Source organism: Anopheles gambiae, chromosome 3, assembly GCF_943734735.2.
Source record: "Anopheles gambiae chromosome 3, idAnoGambNW_F1_1, whole genome shotgun sequence".
In the NCBI taxonomy this organism is placed as follows: domain Eukaryota; kingdom Metazoa; phylum Arthropoda; class Insecta; order Diptera; family Culicidae; genus Anopheles; species Anopheles gambiae.
In genome coordinates, this window is record NC_064602.1 from 67,809,790 (window position 1) to 67,824,197 (window position 14,408).

At 39.9% G+C, this 14,408-nt stretch overlaps 1 protein-coding gene across 5 annotated transcripts in view; it reads left to right on the forward strand.

The window, feature by feature from the left end:
* The window catches only part of LOC4397681 (nephrin), a 264,444-nt gene that overhangs the window by 226,959 nt on the left and 23,077 nt on the right, over positions 1-14,408 (forward strand). For all 5 annotated transcript variants that reach the window (XM_061657212.1, XM_061657211.1, XM_061657214.1 and 2 more), the window contains 3 exons: positions 2,681-2,817; positions 11,581-11,734; positions 11,882-12,019. In XM_061657212.1, the coding sequence (XP_061513196.1) occupies positions 2,681-2,817; positions 11,581-11,734; positions 11,882-12,019 (429 nt within the window). The remainder of the gene's footprint in view (positions 1-2,680; positions 2,818-11,580; positions 11,735-11,881; positions 12,020-14,408) is intronic.

Consider the following 14,408-nt stretch of genomic DNA (forward strand, 5'->3'; position numbering starts at 1 on the left):
TCCTCCACTTTTGCCGGCTTGTTCTACCCAGTTAACCGCGCCAAACTGTCCAAGGTAATTTAATCAGCTTCTGTTTAGTGCTCGTAACGTTCCGGTGCGATTATCTGCCCAATACTTGTACTAATTAATGTCTATCAACTCAAGACGGTACCACCCAGCAGTAGTCAACAGCAACTTTCAGACCATACCGGTCATGAATTTTCCACTTTGCACAGTTTTCCTCACATTTCAGCCATCCCAGACGGAAGGTACAGTGTGTACGATTAAAAGACCCCGCCAGAAACCCGAATCCTTTTTTTTACGCTCATTCTTTCCGATCGAAAAGTAAAATGTTGTAGCCCATGGAACTCGATGGAACGAAGATTGTTTACGTTGAAATCGAACCCACTCTGCCATGGTAAATTTGGCATATTTAAAAGCCATTTTGCTTGCAACCTCACCTCGATGCCTTCGGGTGCCAAGGGATCGCTTTTCAATATTACCACACCACGCCCATGTTGTACTACTTAAATCATCCATCGATGCGGTACCCGTTGGTCGGGGCAGTAACAGGCTCGTCGGTGAGATAAGTTATTGCATTCTGTTGTTCAGTTCGCGGAGGTTTCCGATTTGGACAGGAGAAATTATTATTATTACAGCAGCATTTTAACGCCTCAGACTCGCGGCGTTAAAACACAGCCCCAAATACAAAGAATGTTGGGTTCGGTGGGTACTTTGTGCAAAATAAATTCCTTCCTATATTATCGATAATTATGATATAAATTAAGATCAAACGGGGTAGATACTAAATAGAATCAATTTAAATAAATAAATTCAAATATTTTGCACAATGCTAGACATCCCAAGTTTTGCAAAACTTGTAAAACACTGTAGGAATTATTCGTGTTATTTCTTTATTAATTATTTGTCAACAGTCCGGTGATTATACGTATAAAACTCATTGATGTCTGCTAAGAGAGAGACGGTGCGATTTACATAACTGTTTCACTAGAAAATTATCTTTTTACAGCAGATAAATTGATAAACAAAAATCTGCGGATCGTTGCTTTTACCAAACACAAACACAAGCACAATCCTCAAGCTGAAGCTGACATGAAGATGGATGAATGTTTGACTCTAAAACTAATCCAATCTGGCTAAGTAAACTCTCAACACACTCACAACCATTTCATTGCCATATACACACCCTATACATCCCTCGTTTTTCTATCTCACTCCACTTCCATACACTATCCACAATCCACTCCACCCAAATCTTCTCTCATTTACGGGTGGATTCAGCATTCGCCTTTTTCCGGTTAAATATGAGCATATGCTTCTATGCCTCACTTGAAAGGCTTCTCCCCTTCGGCTTCAGCCCATTACGAAGTGGAATTCAATTCGCAAAACTTTACTACCAAACAGTTGCCGCGTTTAATTAAAATAGTTGCGCCTAAAGTTCGGTTTTCCATTTGCACAAATTTTACCAGTACCACCGAACTGGCAGAGCTGACGATCAGCTGGCCTGGAAGCGCGTTAAATTGTCAGTGTCAGCAGCTCACAGCCGTTTCCCAAGCCAAAGCTTCCTCCAACTCACTGCCTTCACTTCCACTGCTACTCCTGCTGCTCAAAAAAGGCGCTTTATTCCAGAAATAGTGCGGAAAAGTGTTACCCGCTACTCGAGCAGGATAAGCTGATTAAAATTTTAGTTATCATTTAATCGTACCACCATTAAAACCACCAACCAACGGTACAAAAGGCAAAGACGCACAAGCGCGCCTTACACGCACCAGACTGCCGGCTGCGGTGCCAAACCGTGGAATTGCAATAATTAATCCACCAAAGCGGACAAACAACGAACCAAAGAGTTCTCTGATGCTGTTTTTTAATTTTATTTGAAGTGGTATTGTCTTTGCTTCTGCTTCCCTTTGCTACACCTAACGGGATTGGGAAAGTTTAATCCTGTACGATAGGAAGAATGCGCAAAAAATACATAACGACCCATTTTCATAGGATAAAGGATAAAACCTGTCAGCGGAAATTAAGAATATTCCTTTTAATACTCATTAGAACTTTCGCCTTCTTCTGCATAATGTTTCTGTTGCAGCAAAGCGGGTTCCGAACGAAATAGAAAACTTAAGGAAGAATGTTGAAAACGGAATACTGGGCTATATCCATTTGATGCTTCGAATTGGACATGTTAATTCCAATTCATTTAGGTTGTACGAATGAATTATATTAATGCTTTCTTTCTTCTCCTTTTAACAATCAAAGCGATCCAATTTGGAATGAATGATATAAGACGTTCCAAACAAGGTCATTCATTTTACTCAACAATTTTAGTACAACTTAACTTAAACTTAACTTAACTGAACTTAAACATTGGTTAAGTTAAGCTTCATCGATCATACCGATATTTTATTGGTTCAACGAGTTAGTTAAATCGTATTCAGTACCATTATGTTAATATATAAATTAACTTACTATATGCTGGATTGCCATGAATTTCGATTTATAATACTATTGTTATCTAACTTTTTATCCTAGGGAATCAAAACCTAAAACGCCACCAGTTTTCCGGTTTCAATATCTCTTCAAGTTGCAGTTTTTGTAGCTCCACTGAACTGTTAAAGCAATTATTTGCCGTCATATTTGATGTTGGTAAAATTAATGCTTCGATTGCTATCATTTTGCCTTTCAGTACCTCCAGGACCACCGATTATTTCCGGCTACACCGAAGGATCGATTATTACGGTCGGAACAAGGCAAAAGATCATGTGCACATCGTCTGGCGGCAATCCACTGGCGACGCTGGTCTGGTACAAGAACGATAAAAAGGTCAGTATAGTGGAGTGGTGCCACAAACCTTTGGCTTTAGTATGTATGCTTTAAAGAGTAAAAATTATTTTCAACGCTTTCGATATAGTTCTATATAAGTTTCAACAACAGGAGGTACAAAGCTCATTTGATGCTTGCAGGCAATAGGATATGTTAGTAATATGTTCACTTTATTTGATTTTTTTTAAATAGAACCTAACCCTTATAAAAGCTTGGTCATTATCATTCTGTACCAATAAAAAAAAATACTTGAGATACGTTTTGCACTCCTTCAGGTGCTCATTACTAACCGTCAATGTATCTGCTCGGAATTCAGATTGAAATGCATTCACACTACCGCAATACGGGACACAATTATTATCATGCCATCCCCATAATTCAAAACGATTTCAAATAAAACTGCACACCATATCAAGCTCTCGCTTTCAATTCCACATTTTGTTCCATACTAGAATAGAAGGCACTCTTGGCAATGAAAACTCACACAAAAAATCGATTATAATACCCCTGGACACGTTGATAGCCAATGGCAAACCGTTCAAAAGCGTACGAACGAATACGCTTTGTCCGTCGAACGATAAAACGAGCGTAAAGCACGTTTGCGCTAGGGAAATCCGCAACAGAACCACACTGCCCACAGCGCTGAAGTACGGGGTGCAGACAAAGGAGACCAAAGTTTATTAAAATATTTTCCAATAAATCAATGCTCCATTCGAACAAACTGAGCCATTCCAGAGGTTGTGTGTGTGTGTGCTTTTTTGCTTTTCAATAAAGCAAACCAGTTCTGCAGAAACACATTCTTAGCGCTTGTCCGTTATCGAAATGAGGTTTGTGAGGGAAGCGTACAATCACCTTCCTGGTTGCTTCCTGCTCTCCTTTTCGGGAAGTTCTACTACTCCCACTCCCACTACTCCTACGGCAACAATCAAAGTCACACTTCGCAAGAATAATATTCACCGATAATAAACGCTTCAAATTGAATTCCTTCGATATGGGCGGGAAGGGAACCGATTTGTTGAGATAGAGGAAAGAAAGGACAAAAAGAAGGAGAGAGAGAGACAGACTGGCAACAATGATGAATGGGCGAAAAAGGGAAGCGATGTGCCCTGCCAGCTATATGGTCAAACCCATTCCGGAACGTGGTCAAACCACTGGAATGGCCAATCGAACACCAAAAAAAACGAACGAGGAAATTTCTGGACACGCTGTCCAGTTGCTTCAGTTTCTGGTGAATATTCTTCTCTAGCAGGATGAAAAAGCTCAGTAACCTCCCCATCACCACCACCAACCCACCCAGTACGCTGGGACACTGTATGGGCGAGCAAATTTTATTGGATTTTCGCTGCTCGTTTCACCGTTCGAGCTGTTCCCGAGTGGCCACCACCCCGTGACCGTATGGAAGAAGCATCCTAACGATAAGCGATAAGAGTGCCTCGCAGGAAGTCAACCGTGCAAATCACTTGCAAAAAAACGGCCACAAAGTACGCTCCTGAGAAGAGAACAAGCAACCAAACGAATACGCTTTACGCTGTCCTGTAGTTGCAGGGAAGGAAAGGAATGTGTAAAGATGGCCAAGTTTGCAAACAATAGACACCACTATCGAGCGAAAAACACACAACCAACCGCACCGAAAAAGCTAACCGATGGGAGGCTAACAAAGAGAAGACTGCAAAAATGGATATCGCCCTTCGTCGAAAACGCGCTCGTGAAAACCACCGATAATAAGATAAGGCTAAGCTCACCAATAGTCAGCGGAGTCCCACCGAAATGTTCGCTGGTGCTTGCACAAAAATGAAACCACCGGCATATTGGAATCACAAAGATACACACACACAATCACACTCACCAAGAAGGAGTGCAAAGATGGTGGACATTAAATTTTAATTTATATCACTTGATCCATAAATATTTATAACAATAAAATAATCAATATCTCCTTATTATTGCCTTTCAATACCACCGGAGCAGGCGTGTTGATGGGCTTTAAAAAGGGTGGCCTTCATCGTGTTACAACCTTACAACGGTCTTGCCCCGCGTGTCGCAGTGGCTAAGGGAGGGGATTGTTTTGTTGAGCCTTCCAATATTTGGGCAATATTTCGGGTGTTTCCTTAGAGCCACTTCGCACCATATCGACCGTGTGTGCAGGGGTTGGTGGAAGCCACCGTTATCGAGGCTGAGTTTCATCTTTTCATGGAGCTTTTCTCTGTGTGTCGATACAGCCGGCCTGACGAGAGTACTTTGAGTTTCGTTCAATTCCCCGGGCAAGCGGGGTTTTATGACGTTTAGCTAGCGTGACGAAGCATTCGGAGAAGCTTTACCGCCCGAAGACGACGAAGACGCCATCGAAAATGTACACCACCCACGACCCATCACACACACACACGCGCTGGTCGTGATTGATAAAGCGAAAATTTGATATCCTTTTCATCCGCTCGACTTACGGTTTTGTTGTAGCTGTTGTTTTGTTCGCCGTTTTTGGCGCTTTGGAGGTCCTTTTTCCTCATTTTTCGATTCATAATCGATACCAGCCTACATACGAAGGCCGGGAAGGGGCATCCGTTTCCAGGCTTGCATGAATTCTTATCTTCTTTTATTCACCCCTCGCCAAAAAGCTTTCCTTCAAATATGCGCCCCTCTCCAACGGTCCAACCCAACTCATGGCTTGGCGGCTTAATGCCCGAAGCATGTGAGCGCGCGTCCCGTGATTGAATGGTATTAAATTTGCTAACTGCAAACTTGTCCATCCACTTCGGTGACTTCTTGACTTTTTTTCGGAACCCTAGGGGTGCTTCCAATTGTGTGAGTGTGTCAATAAAATAAAATGTGTGTGTGTGTGTAGCCCCGTCACCATCCATTTTATGGTGGTGTATGAAGGCGTAAAATGGAGCAACGGCTTTGGAAGCGGCCTTTTTGGTTCGGGGTGAACATTGGCCAGAGCTTTTTTGCTTCTGATGTTCGTCTTTTAGGTCCTTCCGCCTGGGGAGCGGTGGGGTTTACTGTTAACATACAGCCCTGTCACAAAGCGCTGATGAACAATGAAACGGTTAAGCACATCGTTGGTTCCACACTTGCTTCTCCTTTCTTTTTTTTGCCGTCATTGGCTTTATTGTTCATCAAACTGTACATTATGGGATGGGAGGGAAAACAGCTTCGGTGCTGGTAAGCGGATTTGAACGTAATGGACCCTTGGCCCTTGGTGTCCCCCGAACCGAGTCAAGATTGCATTCGATTTGGTGATTTCATTAGAAATTCGTCTTCTTAATCGTTGACGTTATGATACGCGTGGACAGGCTGATATCCTACAGCTACTAAACTTGGTTTAGCTCGCAATCTAATATCAAATTCAGATGGGCAGCTATACGTCAGGGCTGGTAGTAGCCGTCAAGGATATTTACGACAAACTGTTGCGGAAAGAGGGACACAAACTTACCTTGCACGGATTAAGGTTTAGTGCCAGAAAACAATAAGCTACAGACATAAGTAATTAAACGGGGCGCTAGCTCCAATTCACATATTGTATCCATTGCCCATCTAAATCCCAAGGAATTTGTGAAAATTTCTTCATTTTCTTCGTTATAGATATTAGTCGTTCACCGTCTTCACCCGAACAATATTGATTTTACTTCTTATTACATAATAAACTTTTTTCATGTAAATAAAACATTAATTCTGTGTGTAAAATACCCTGCAGTATATTCATAACGTATGAAAGTAAATCAATTTTCCTCGCATATTTTGCTTTATGAATTTTTATACCATATTTTACACAAAAAAAGTTCAAATAAGTGAATCAAGCAGCTTATTGAATTGTATTGTATTTCTTAGTTGCGAGTCCGCCTTATAATGGTTACACAAGCATTAGTAATAATAATAATAGTAATAGGTAAAGACTAAATGTTATCCAAATCGTATTCGCTCTCTAAATTGTCGTGTCGTTTCATTAAAATCAAAATGTCCTGCAAGTGCATTAAATTCGCGCATCATTACCGTAATGGGTTCATTAGATCCGTACTGCGTATTTCTAAAATTAGTTCTTAATAATTGTCGATTTCTGGTGGTTGGCCTGTTTGCATTTAAATTAATTTGTTCCAATATTTCCGAACAGTCAATATTTCCACAAAGTAGGTCAGCAATGAACAAGGCTTGCGCATTTCTTCTTCTATCAGTGAGAGTCTCTAATCCTAGCAGTTAACGACGCGAATGGTATGGTGGCAAAGTGTTACTATCACTCCACTGAAGTCGCCGTATCGCAAAACGTGTGAATTTGCGTTGGATTCTTTCCATTCTCTCTTTCCAAACTTCTGCAGATGGACACCAAACAATTGAGCAGTACTCCAATATAGGCCTAACTAATGCACAGTACAAAGTTTTCACACACACTGGATCGTTGAATTCCCTCGTCATTTTAAACAATAAACCTAGAGTTCTGTTTGCTCTCTTGATGATATCTTCATAATGCGTTTTAAAAGTCAGTTTTGTGTCAAGTAGAACACCTAGGTCACGTATTTCACTTTTCTTTTGAAGAAGCTGTCCGTTTATCCTATAGCTATGTGAGACTGGTAGACGTGCACGAGTAAAGGACACAACGACACATTTTTCAATACACAGACATAACATATTACGCTTACACCACTTATCGAATAAGTCCAGAGCCATTTGGAGGGTATTAGTGTCTTTGGAAAACGAGTATAACTTAATGTCGTCGGCATACATTAAAAATTTCACATCACGCAGGACAAAACTCACATCATTAATATATAACAGAAAAAGTAGCGGTCCAAGATTACTGCCCTGAGGCACACCTGATGTACAGTAAAACGGATTTGATACAACTTGTCCAAATTTTACACAATATAGTCGGTCTATTAAATAAGATTGAAGCCAAGTGAGAGTACTCTAGGTTAGTCCTAGTGTTTTTAGTTTTGCGAGCAGCATATCGTGTGATATGCTGTCGAAAGCTGCTTTCAGATCTGTGTACACACAGTCTGTTTCTAGGCCAATATCCATGCCACTCAAACAATCCGAGACAAATTTTACCAAATTTGTGGATGTTGAACGCTTCGGCATGAATCCATGTTGTTCGTTGCAGATATAATGCCGAGATGCATTCAGCAGGATCTCATGAAAAATTATTTCACACACTTTAGCACATGAACACATTGACGTAATTCCTCTGTAGCTCTCTGCAAGGTTCGGATCGCCTTTTTTGAACAGGGGCGTCATCCAGGAAGTTTTCCAGATCCTCGGGACCGTTTCGGAAGAGAATGAGATCCGGAATAATTGTGTCATATACGGCAATAAGGTGATGACACATTTCTTTAGTACAACAGATGGAATCCCATCTGGACCAGGATTTCGTTGAATTTTAAGACTGCGTCGTCGATTGTGATTCCTTCACCATATAAGTAGTAATACAAGAAGTATATATATAGTAATACAAGAAGGAAAAATATTTCAAGCTGTTCAATTATGCATATACTTTATACAATACTTAGCTTCTTGACTACTACTGGACTCTAGCTATGAATTTAGAAAAAAAATAATTGAAAAACATTAATGAAATATACATTTATTTGTTTATTAATCATTTTACGCACCCTTTTCTCAAATTTGTAATTGTTTAATATTTTCATCCTTTATTTTGGTAATTATTAATAATTCTTGCCTAAACTTTTATTTTTGCCAAAGGTATCATTCATAAAACACGTAACACTCCTGCGTATTATGCTATCAGGCTCCTCCCATGGAGACATGGTGACGTACGTCCAAATTACACCAGTCGATGCCTATCGTTAGGTCTGGAGCCATTCTCAACTAGACGTACGAAATTAATGCGCCCAACCTACCCAGCGCTGTAAATTTCTCTGCTCCTGCTCTGGACTCTCAGGCAAAATCAAATTATACGCACGTTACATTATCGTACCAGTGCTGGTCAGTCAGATGCGATACATATGATGGGAGTCGACTTCAGTCAAGTTTACAATCTGTATGAATTTAGAGTGTCTCAATATGCGGTCCGTGAGCGTTTGCGTCTATTAAACTAAATTTAACGTCCTGTAGCTTGCATGCACCTAGTTCATTAAGACTTTATATAGGTCAAATTGACAAACTCAATAAATAATAAACACTCAATACTAAATGCTGCAAAAACTGCATATTTCTAAACGAATTTGATATTAAAATTCCATTATGGTGATTTTTTGGCTACGATATCAGCAGCTTATGCATTCCAACAGAAAAAAAGTGTAATAACGTTAACTCTATTTGAAATAGGGAATTAAAAATAATGTTAATCTTTTTTTCATTGAGAATCAATAGCTGGTTAATTTTATAGATAGTTTCGGTAGACAATGGTTTTTGTTTCTTACATTTGTGTTAAATTACCATGCAATGGCAGGAAAAATTAAATTAACATTAACTTCAAAAATACATGTTTATTATGTTGTTGTTGTACATATTTGATAAGATGAATAATAGATAGCAAAAGAGATAACAAAAAGGGAGGGCGACGATTTTCTTTTTGAGCGCTACGTAATTTATGAATAACCTCTATCAACTTGTTCCATGTTTCTTTTTCTTTTGTCTTATAACTTATTATTACTTAGTTCTAATTACTGTTATTTTATTCCAATATTCACATTGATCAGAAAGTCACACACAAATTTTAGTTTCGAACACCAAATTTACTTTCATTTGAGCGAAACTAAATTGTTGGTACATTTTTTTTTTTCAATCAGATTAAAAAACTCTTAAACCGATCACCATCACGTACACTACAGTTCCAATCACCATTTCATAGGCCCGATTATTAAACACAAACGGAAATGACACAAGACAAGTGCGTCAAGACAAACGGAAAATAGGTATGCATTTTGAAACCGTTCTTGTGACAGACAAGTTTCGTTAAATTTTTTATTTCGTTAAAGCTGTGTCAATGTGTCAAAATGTTCAAAATAAAAACAACAAACGTAAACAAGTTTATTTGAGACACGATCGTTTATCAAGCAACAATCCTTGTTTAAAACATCGAAATGATTTTATCCCACTTCGTAAGTGACGATAGCGGCAGTGAAGAAGAAACAACGGTAGATCTGGCAAAACAGCGCCGACTGCTTCAAAATGTTTTCGACCCGTTACAGCTTTATAACCAAGCTTGAGTTAAGCATACGGATCATTTGTGCAAACCGTGTTATACATGTTTCATTTCGTGGTTGTTAATTTCAGATTTAAGAAAAAAATTCGTGTGTCGAAGGAAATTTTCCTTGACATTCTGGCGGAGATTGAGCCCTCCGAATATTTGTTATAACTAAAAGTGTATGCAGTTAGATGTGATAATTTCATGTGCGTATGCTGTTGGTTGTTGAAGCAGCCACTCGCTGAAGAAGTTGCTGGAATCCAATGCTGTTGAACGCAAACCAGGTGCGTGAGCCCTTCATCTTTCGGCTACCATCGAAGAACAACAGAGGAAGGAAATAACAGCAGCTTCTTAATCCAAAACAGCAGCACGTTACCAATATCTCCAGCATATCGCCATTGGTATGGATATGGCAGTACACATATTTTTATTTAAAATGATAAAATTTGATTATTTCTGAAATAAAATACTTATATTTTGTCGTGAAAGCAACAGCAACAACTCTGTTGTTGTGTTATGTCGGTCAAACAATCTGAGATTGGCGCCTTTCCGTGACAAAAAACTGACGGAAAGCAGTTTGACAATTTTGGATTTCCGTTTGTGTTTCATAATACATATCTTGGCAGTACGCTTGTGAGTTTGTGTTTCGTCAAAAAAAAAATTCCAACACACAACACAAACGGATGTCATAATACAAATCTTCCGATTTTGACAACTTGTCTTTACAATTTGTGTTTAATAATCGGGCCTCATATCGTGTAAAGGTATTGAACCTGTTTAAAAATGTATTCTCACGTGCAACTTTGCAAACGCGCTAAACCAACATACCTTCACCGCAAAAGAGAGTGAAAACCACATCATACAAGCGAAACCTTATAGATCATATCAACGATACTTCACACTTTTCTCGATCCATTCCGGCATGCTGAGAGGGGAAAAATGCTTCGTGCAATATGTATTCCCCACTAACACGCCCGTGTAAGCTGACATTGAGAACAGAGTTTCGTTCACTTCGCCCAGTTTTGCTCAATTTTCGCACAAGACACAAGACAAGCTCACTCAATTTTCATTCCAAACCGTAAGCCCCGGTTCGGATCAAGACGCTACCCTCGTCAGGTCGTTCGTGTCGCAGTCTGTACAATACGCATATCTTCGCTTGTCACTTTCGCTACCCCCCGGCAAAGTCATATTCCGGGCGTTTATTAATATCATTTCATATGTTCATAACTAATTCAAAATTCATATTAGCATTACACATACACACACGAGACTGCTGGAGCAACTTTTGCTCGCTTTTTTGTGTGTTCCTCTTTGGAAAGTTATAGAAAAAGTTCCAACCAAACAGATACCAGTTTGTACCAGTCACTTGCAGGCTGCAAGTTTTCTTATCGATATTTTCTACCCACCTTTTCCTGAACTCTACAACGCGCAAGATGTATGTAAACTCGCAACTCGTGAAGATCATGAATTTTTATGAACCACCACTACACTAAGAAGCATTCTGCCTGCTCACAAAGCACGAATCGATTTTTCGCGCTTCTTTCAATACCCACAGTACAGTCACTCGTCTTTCTTTTTTTTTTTTGTTGTTGTCTAACTCTCCGCGGGGATTTTTGCATTACTTTCAGATCAAATCCGTAAGCAAAACGACGGACCAGTCGGTTTCGGCCGAACTGTCGATGCTGGCAAACGTAACCGACAATCAGGCACAGTACCGGTGCGAGGCGCACAACTCAGCCACCGAGATACCGCTCTTCGAAACGAAAGTTCTGACCGTGCACTGTAAGTATCTGTTCCTTTCCCCTCGCAAGATTCGTCTGTTCGTCGGAACAACCGTTCACACGGTTATACACACATGCTTTGCACAACTTCACGGACGACGCTCCATTTATTCTTTGTATAACTCTTCTTTTCTCACCCGTCCCAAAGTCGCACCGGAGACGGCCAAGATACGGATCGAACCGGCTGAACTGCGGCCTGGCATCGAAGCGACGCTGATATGCGATTCCAGCTCGAGCAATCCGCCGGCAAAGCTGTCCTGGCGGCACGAGGGCACCGTACTGGAAGGTAAGCTTGATTTTCTTCGCTTTTTTCTGCTCTCTTCCATTTGAAATGATCCCACAGAAGCGTGTACAGTTGCAACGTGTGGCGTTCGAAGCGTACAGGACAAGCCGAAATCCACATTTCTCGCCGCGATGCGCATCGTAATGTGGCAGTTTTGCATATACGCGAATAGATATGCGTAACATTTTGAGCTGTAGCTTCCCAGAATTTGCGCTGATGCAGTAAGAAATCAAATTCAGCAAAGGGTAAAATTTGTACTGGCGTTTTCGCTTAACTGTTGTCGTAAATGCTGCAATAAACTGTTTCTATTTTTTTCAGCCTTTCCATCCAATCAAAACTGATTGTATATTGAGGTATCCTAAATATTGTGAAATCTTAGATCTTCTGTGAAAAAATAGAATTGATCTGATATTTTTTGTATGTGTCTGAAGAACGAATTTATCATTAGATTCAAGCTGGTCTAGCAAATCTATTTGACATGCAATTGAAATCCATGTGAATTATTTATCTTTTCCTTTGAGGTTTCGAACGATGTCAGTTTTCCATTAAAAATGTATTAAAATCTCTCACCACTCATAACACTCATTATTGTAGATCAATTATTGATGAAATTAGCTGGCAACAAATATATAACAATTCAACAACAAGTAGAAGCTGCTGGGGTGATATACACCTCTGGGGTAAAACCGATCCTTCCTGATTTCCTTTGAAAAGCGCGTTTTGGTCGCGGAACAAGTATTCTATATGGAATTATTCTTCTTCTTCGTAACGATGCCGATGCTACTCGGTCTTGCCGGCCTATACAGGCGCTTGTTACGTTACGGATTTGTTAGTACAACGTAGCCGTATAGTTAATCCTAGCTACGGGTGGACGGTCCACATGAGGCTTGCTCCCACGTCGGGCATGTTATTAAGTCGTATGAGCTGTTTACTGTACTACGGGACCGCCCTAGTGGGGCATAATGCACCCAGTAAATCGAGGAATCATGTATCTGTTATTGCAGTGCAAACTAGTATGAGTTTTGTTATAGATAAAATGTTTGGTGCGATTTGCCCCGTTGCTGTAGTGCATTCTACCCCAGCATAGACGGATTTTGACCCAAACTAGAGAAAATCATTCTCACATTGATTGGCTTAGGTAACGATGTATTATTTACCAAAATTGGCTAAACTTCCTAAACAGATTGCTACATTGCATCTAACAGAACCATATTAATGGAAAAATCAACAATTCGTGACAAATTGCATTGAAATTTTATCAATGTTTCTTATGTGGTGTATGTTTGCCAAGGAACGAATTCATTTTTTATTTCTTTTTATTTAAGATTAAGTATGCGTTTAGTTTTTTTTTCCTATTTGTATAGTTGTTGTCCTCTATGAAGATTTATTTTGCCTCCTAGAGAGTTCATTTTATATTTAAATAAAATACTCTAACCCATTCGCATCGAAATCACTCACGCTACTCTATGATTTTTCCTATCACAAGTGCATTCCTAACAATAATGTGTAATATGAAACATCGTACATCAACAACAAATGAGCATATTTTTATTTGAAAATTTGTGTTTTGAGACAACTTTTAATGCGTTTTTGCATGATTTCACTTCTTAGTTACCGTTTAGTTTAGTTGCCAAAAACAGGTACAGTGCCGAAAACTGGTACAGTTACCCTAAATGGTTTTTCCTATCACATCATCATACAATGCATCATAACATCAAATGAACCGAGCTCCTAAACCACAAAACTAACTATCCTGCTATAAAATAAAACCTAATAAAACCTACTCACTTACCAATTGACGCACAGCTCATTATTTCTCCTCATCCACAAACAAAATCTCACATCTCAATCGCATGCTAAATGTTAAGCTCCCAAATTTCATCATCGAATGCGTTTTCATCATTCTTTTCACTCACCGTACCACACACGCTCAACATAAACAATAGCTTGAGCAAACAAAACTGGATTAAGGGTACTGATTGACAGGAATGAACAGTAATCATCCGCCACACCGTGCCACCGTACGACGAGAAAATTAATACCTTCCATCAAGGAAACCCCACATATACATACAAAGAGCTGAGGTGGTAAGGTGATAGAATGCTTACAACAACATCCGGGGTTTTTGCCGGATTTGCATGTTTAGTGTAAAGAGTGCGCCGCAACGCAACAGATACGCAGTCACATGCACAGCCACACACACCGCCTCACAAAAGCTTATCACTGAAACCACAGCCAACCTCACATCTTCATCCGTGCACACCGGCACACCGTGCTGATACGGTGATGATAATGGAATTTGACAAGAATTTACGGAACTCATTTCCAGTCATCGTCCCCAGGGCGTGTACATCAACCATACGTGTGTTCTGGCTGTAGCAGTAGCAGCAGC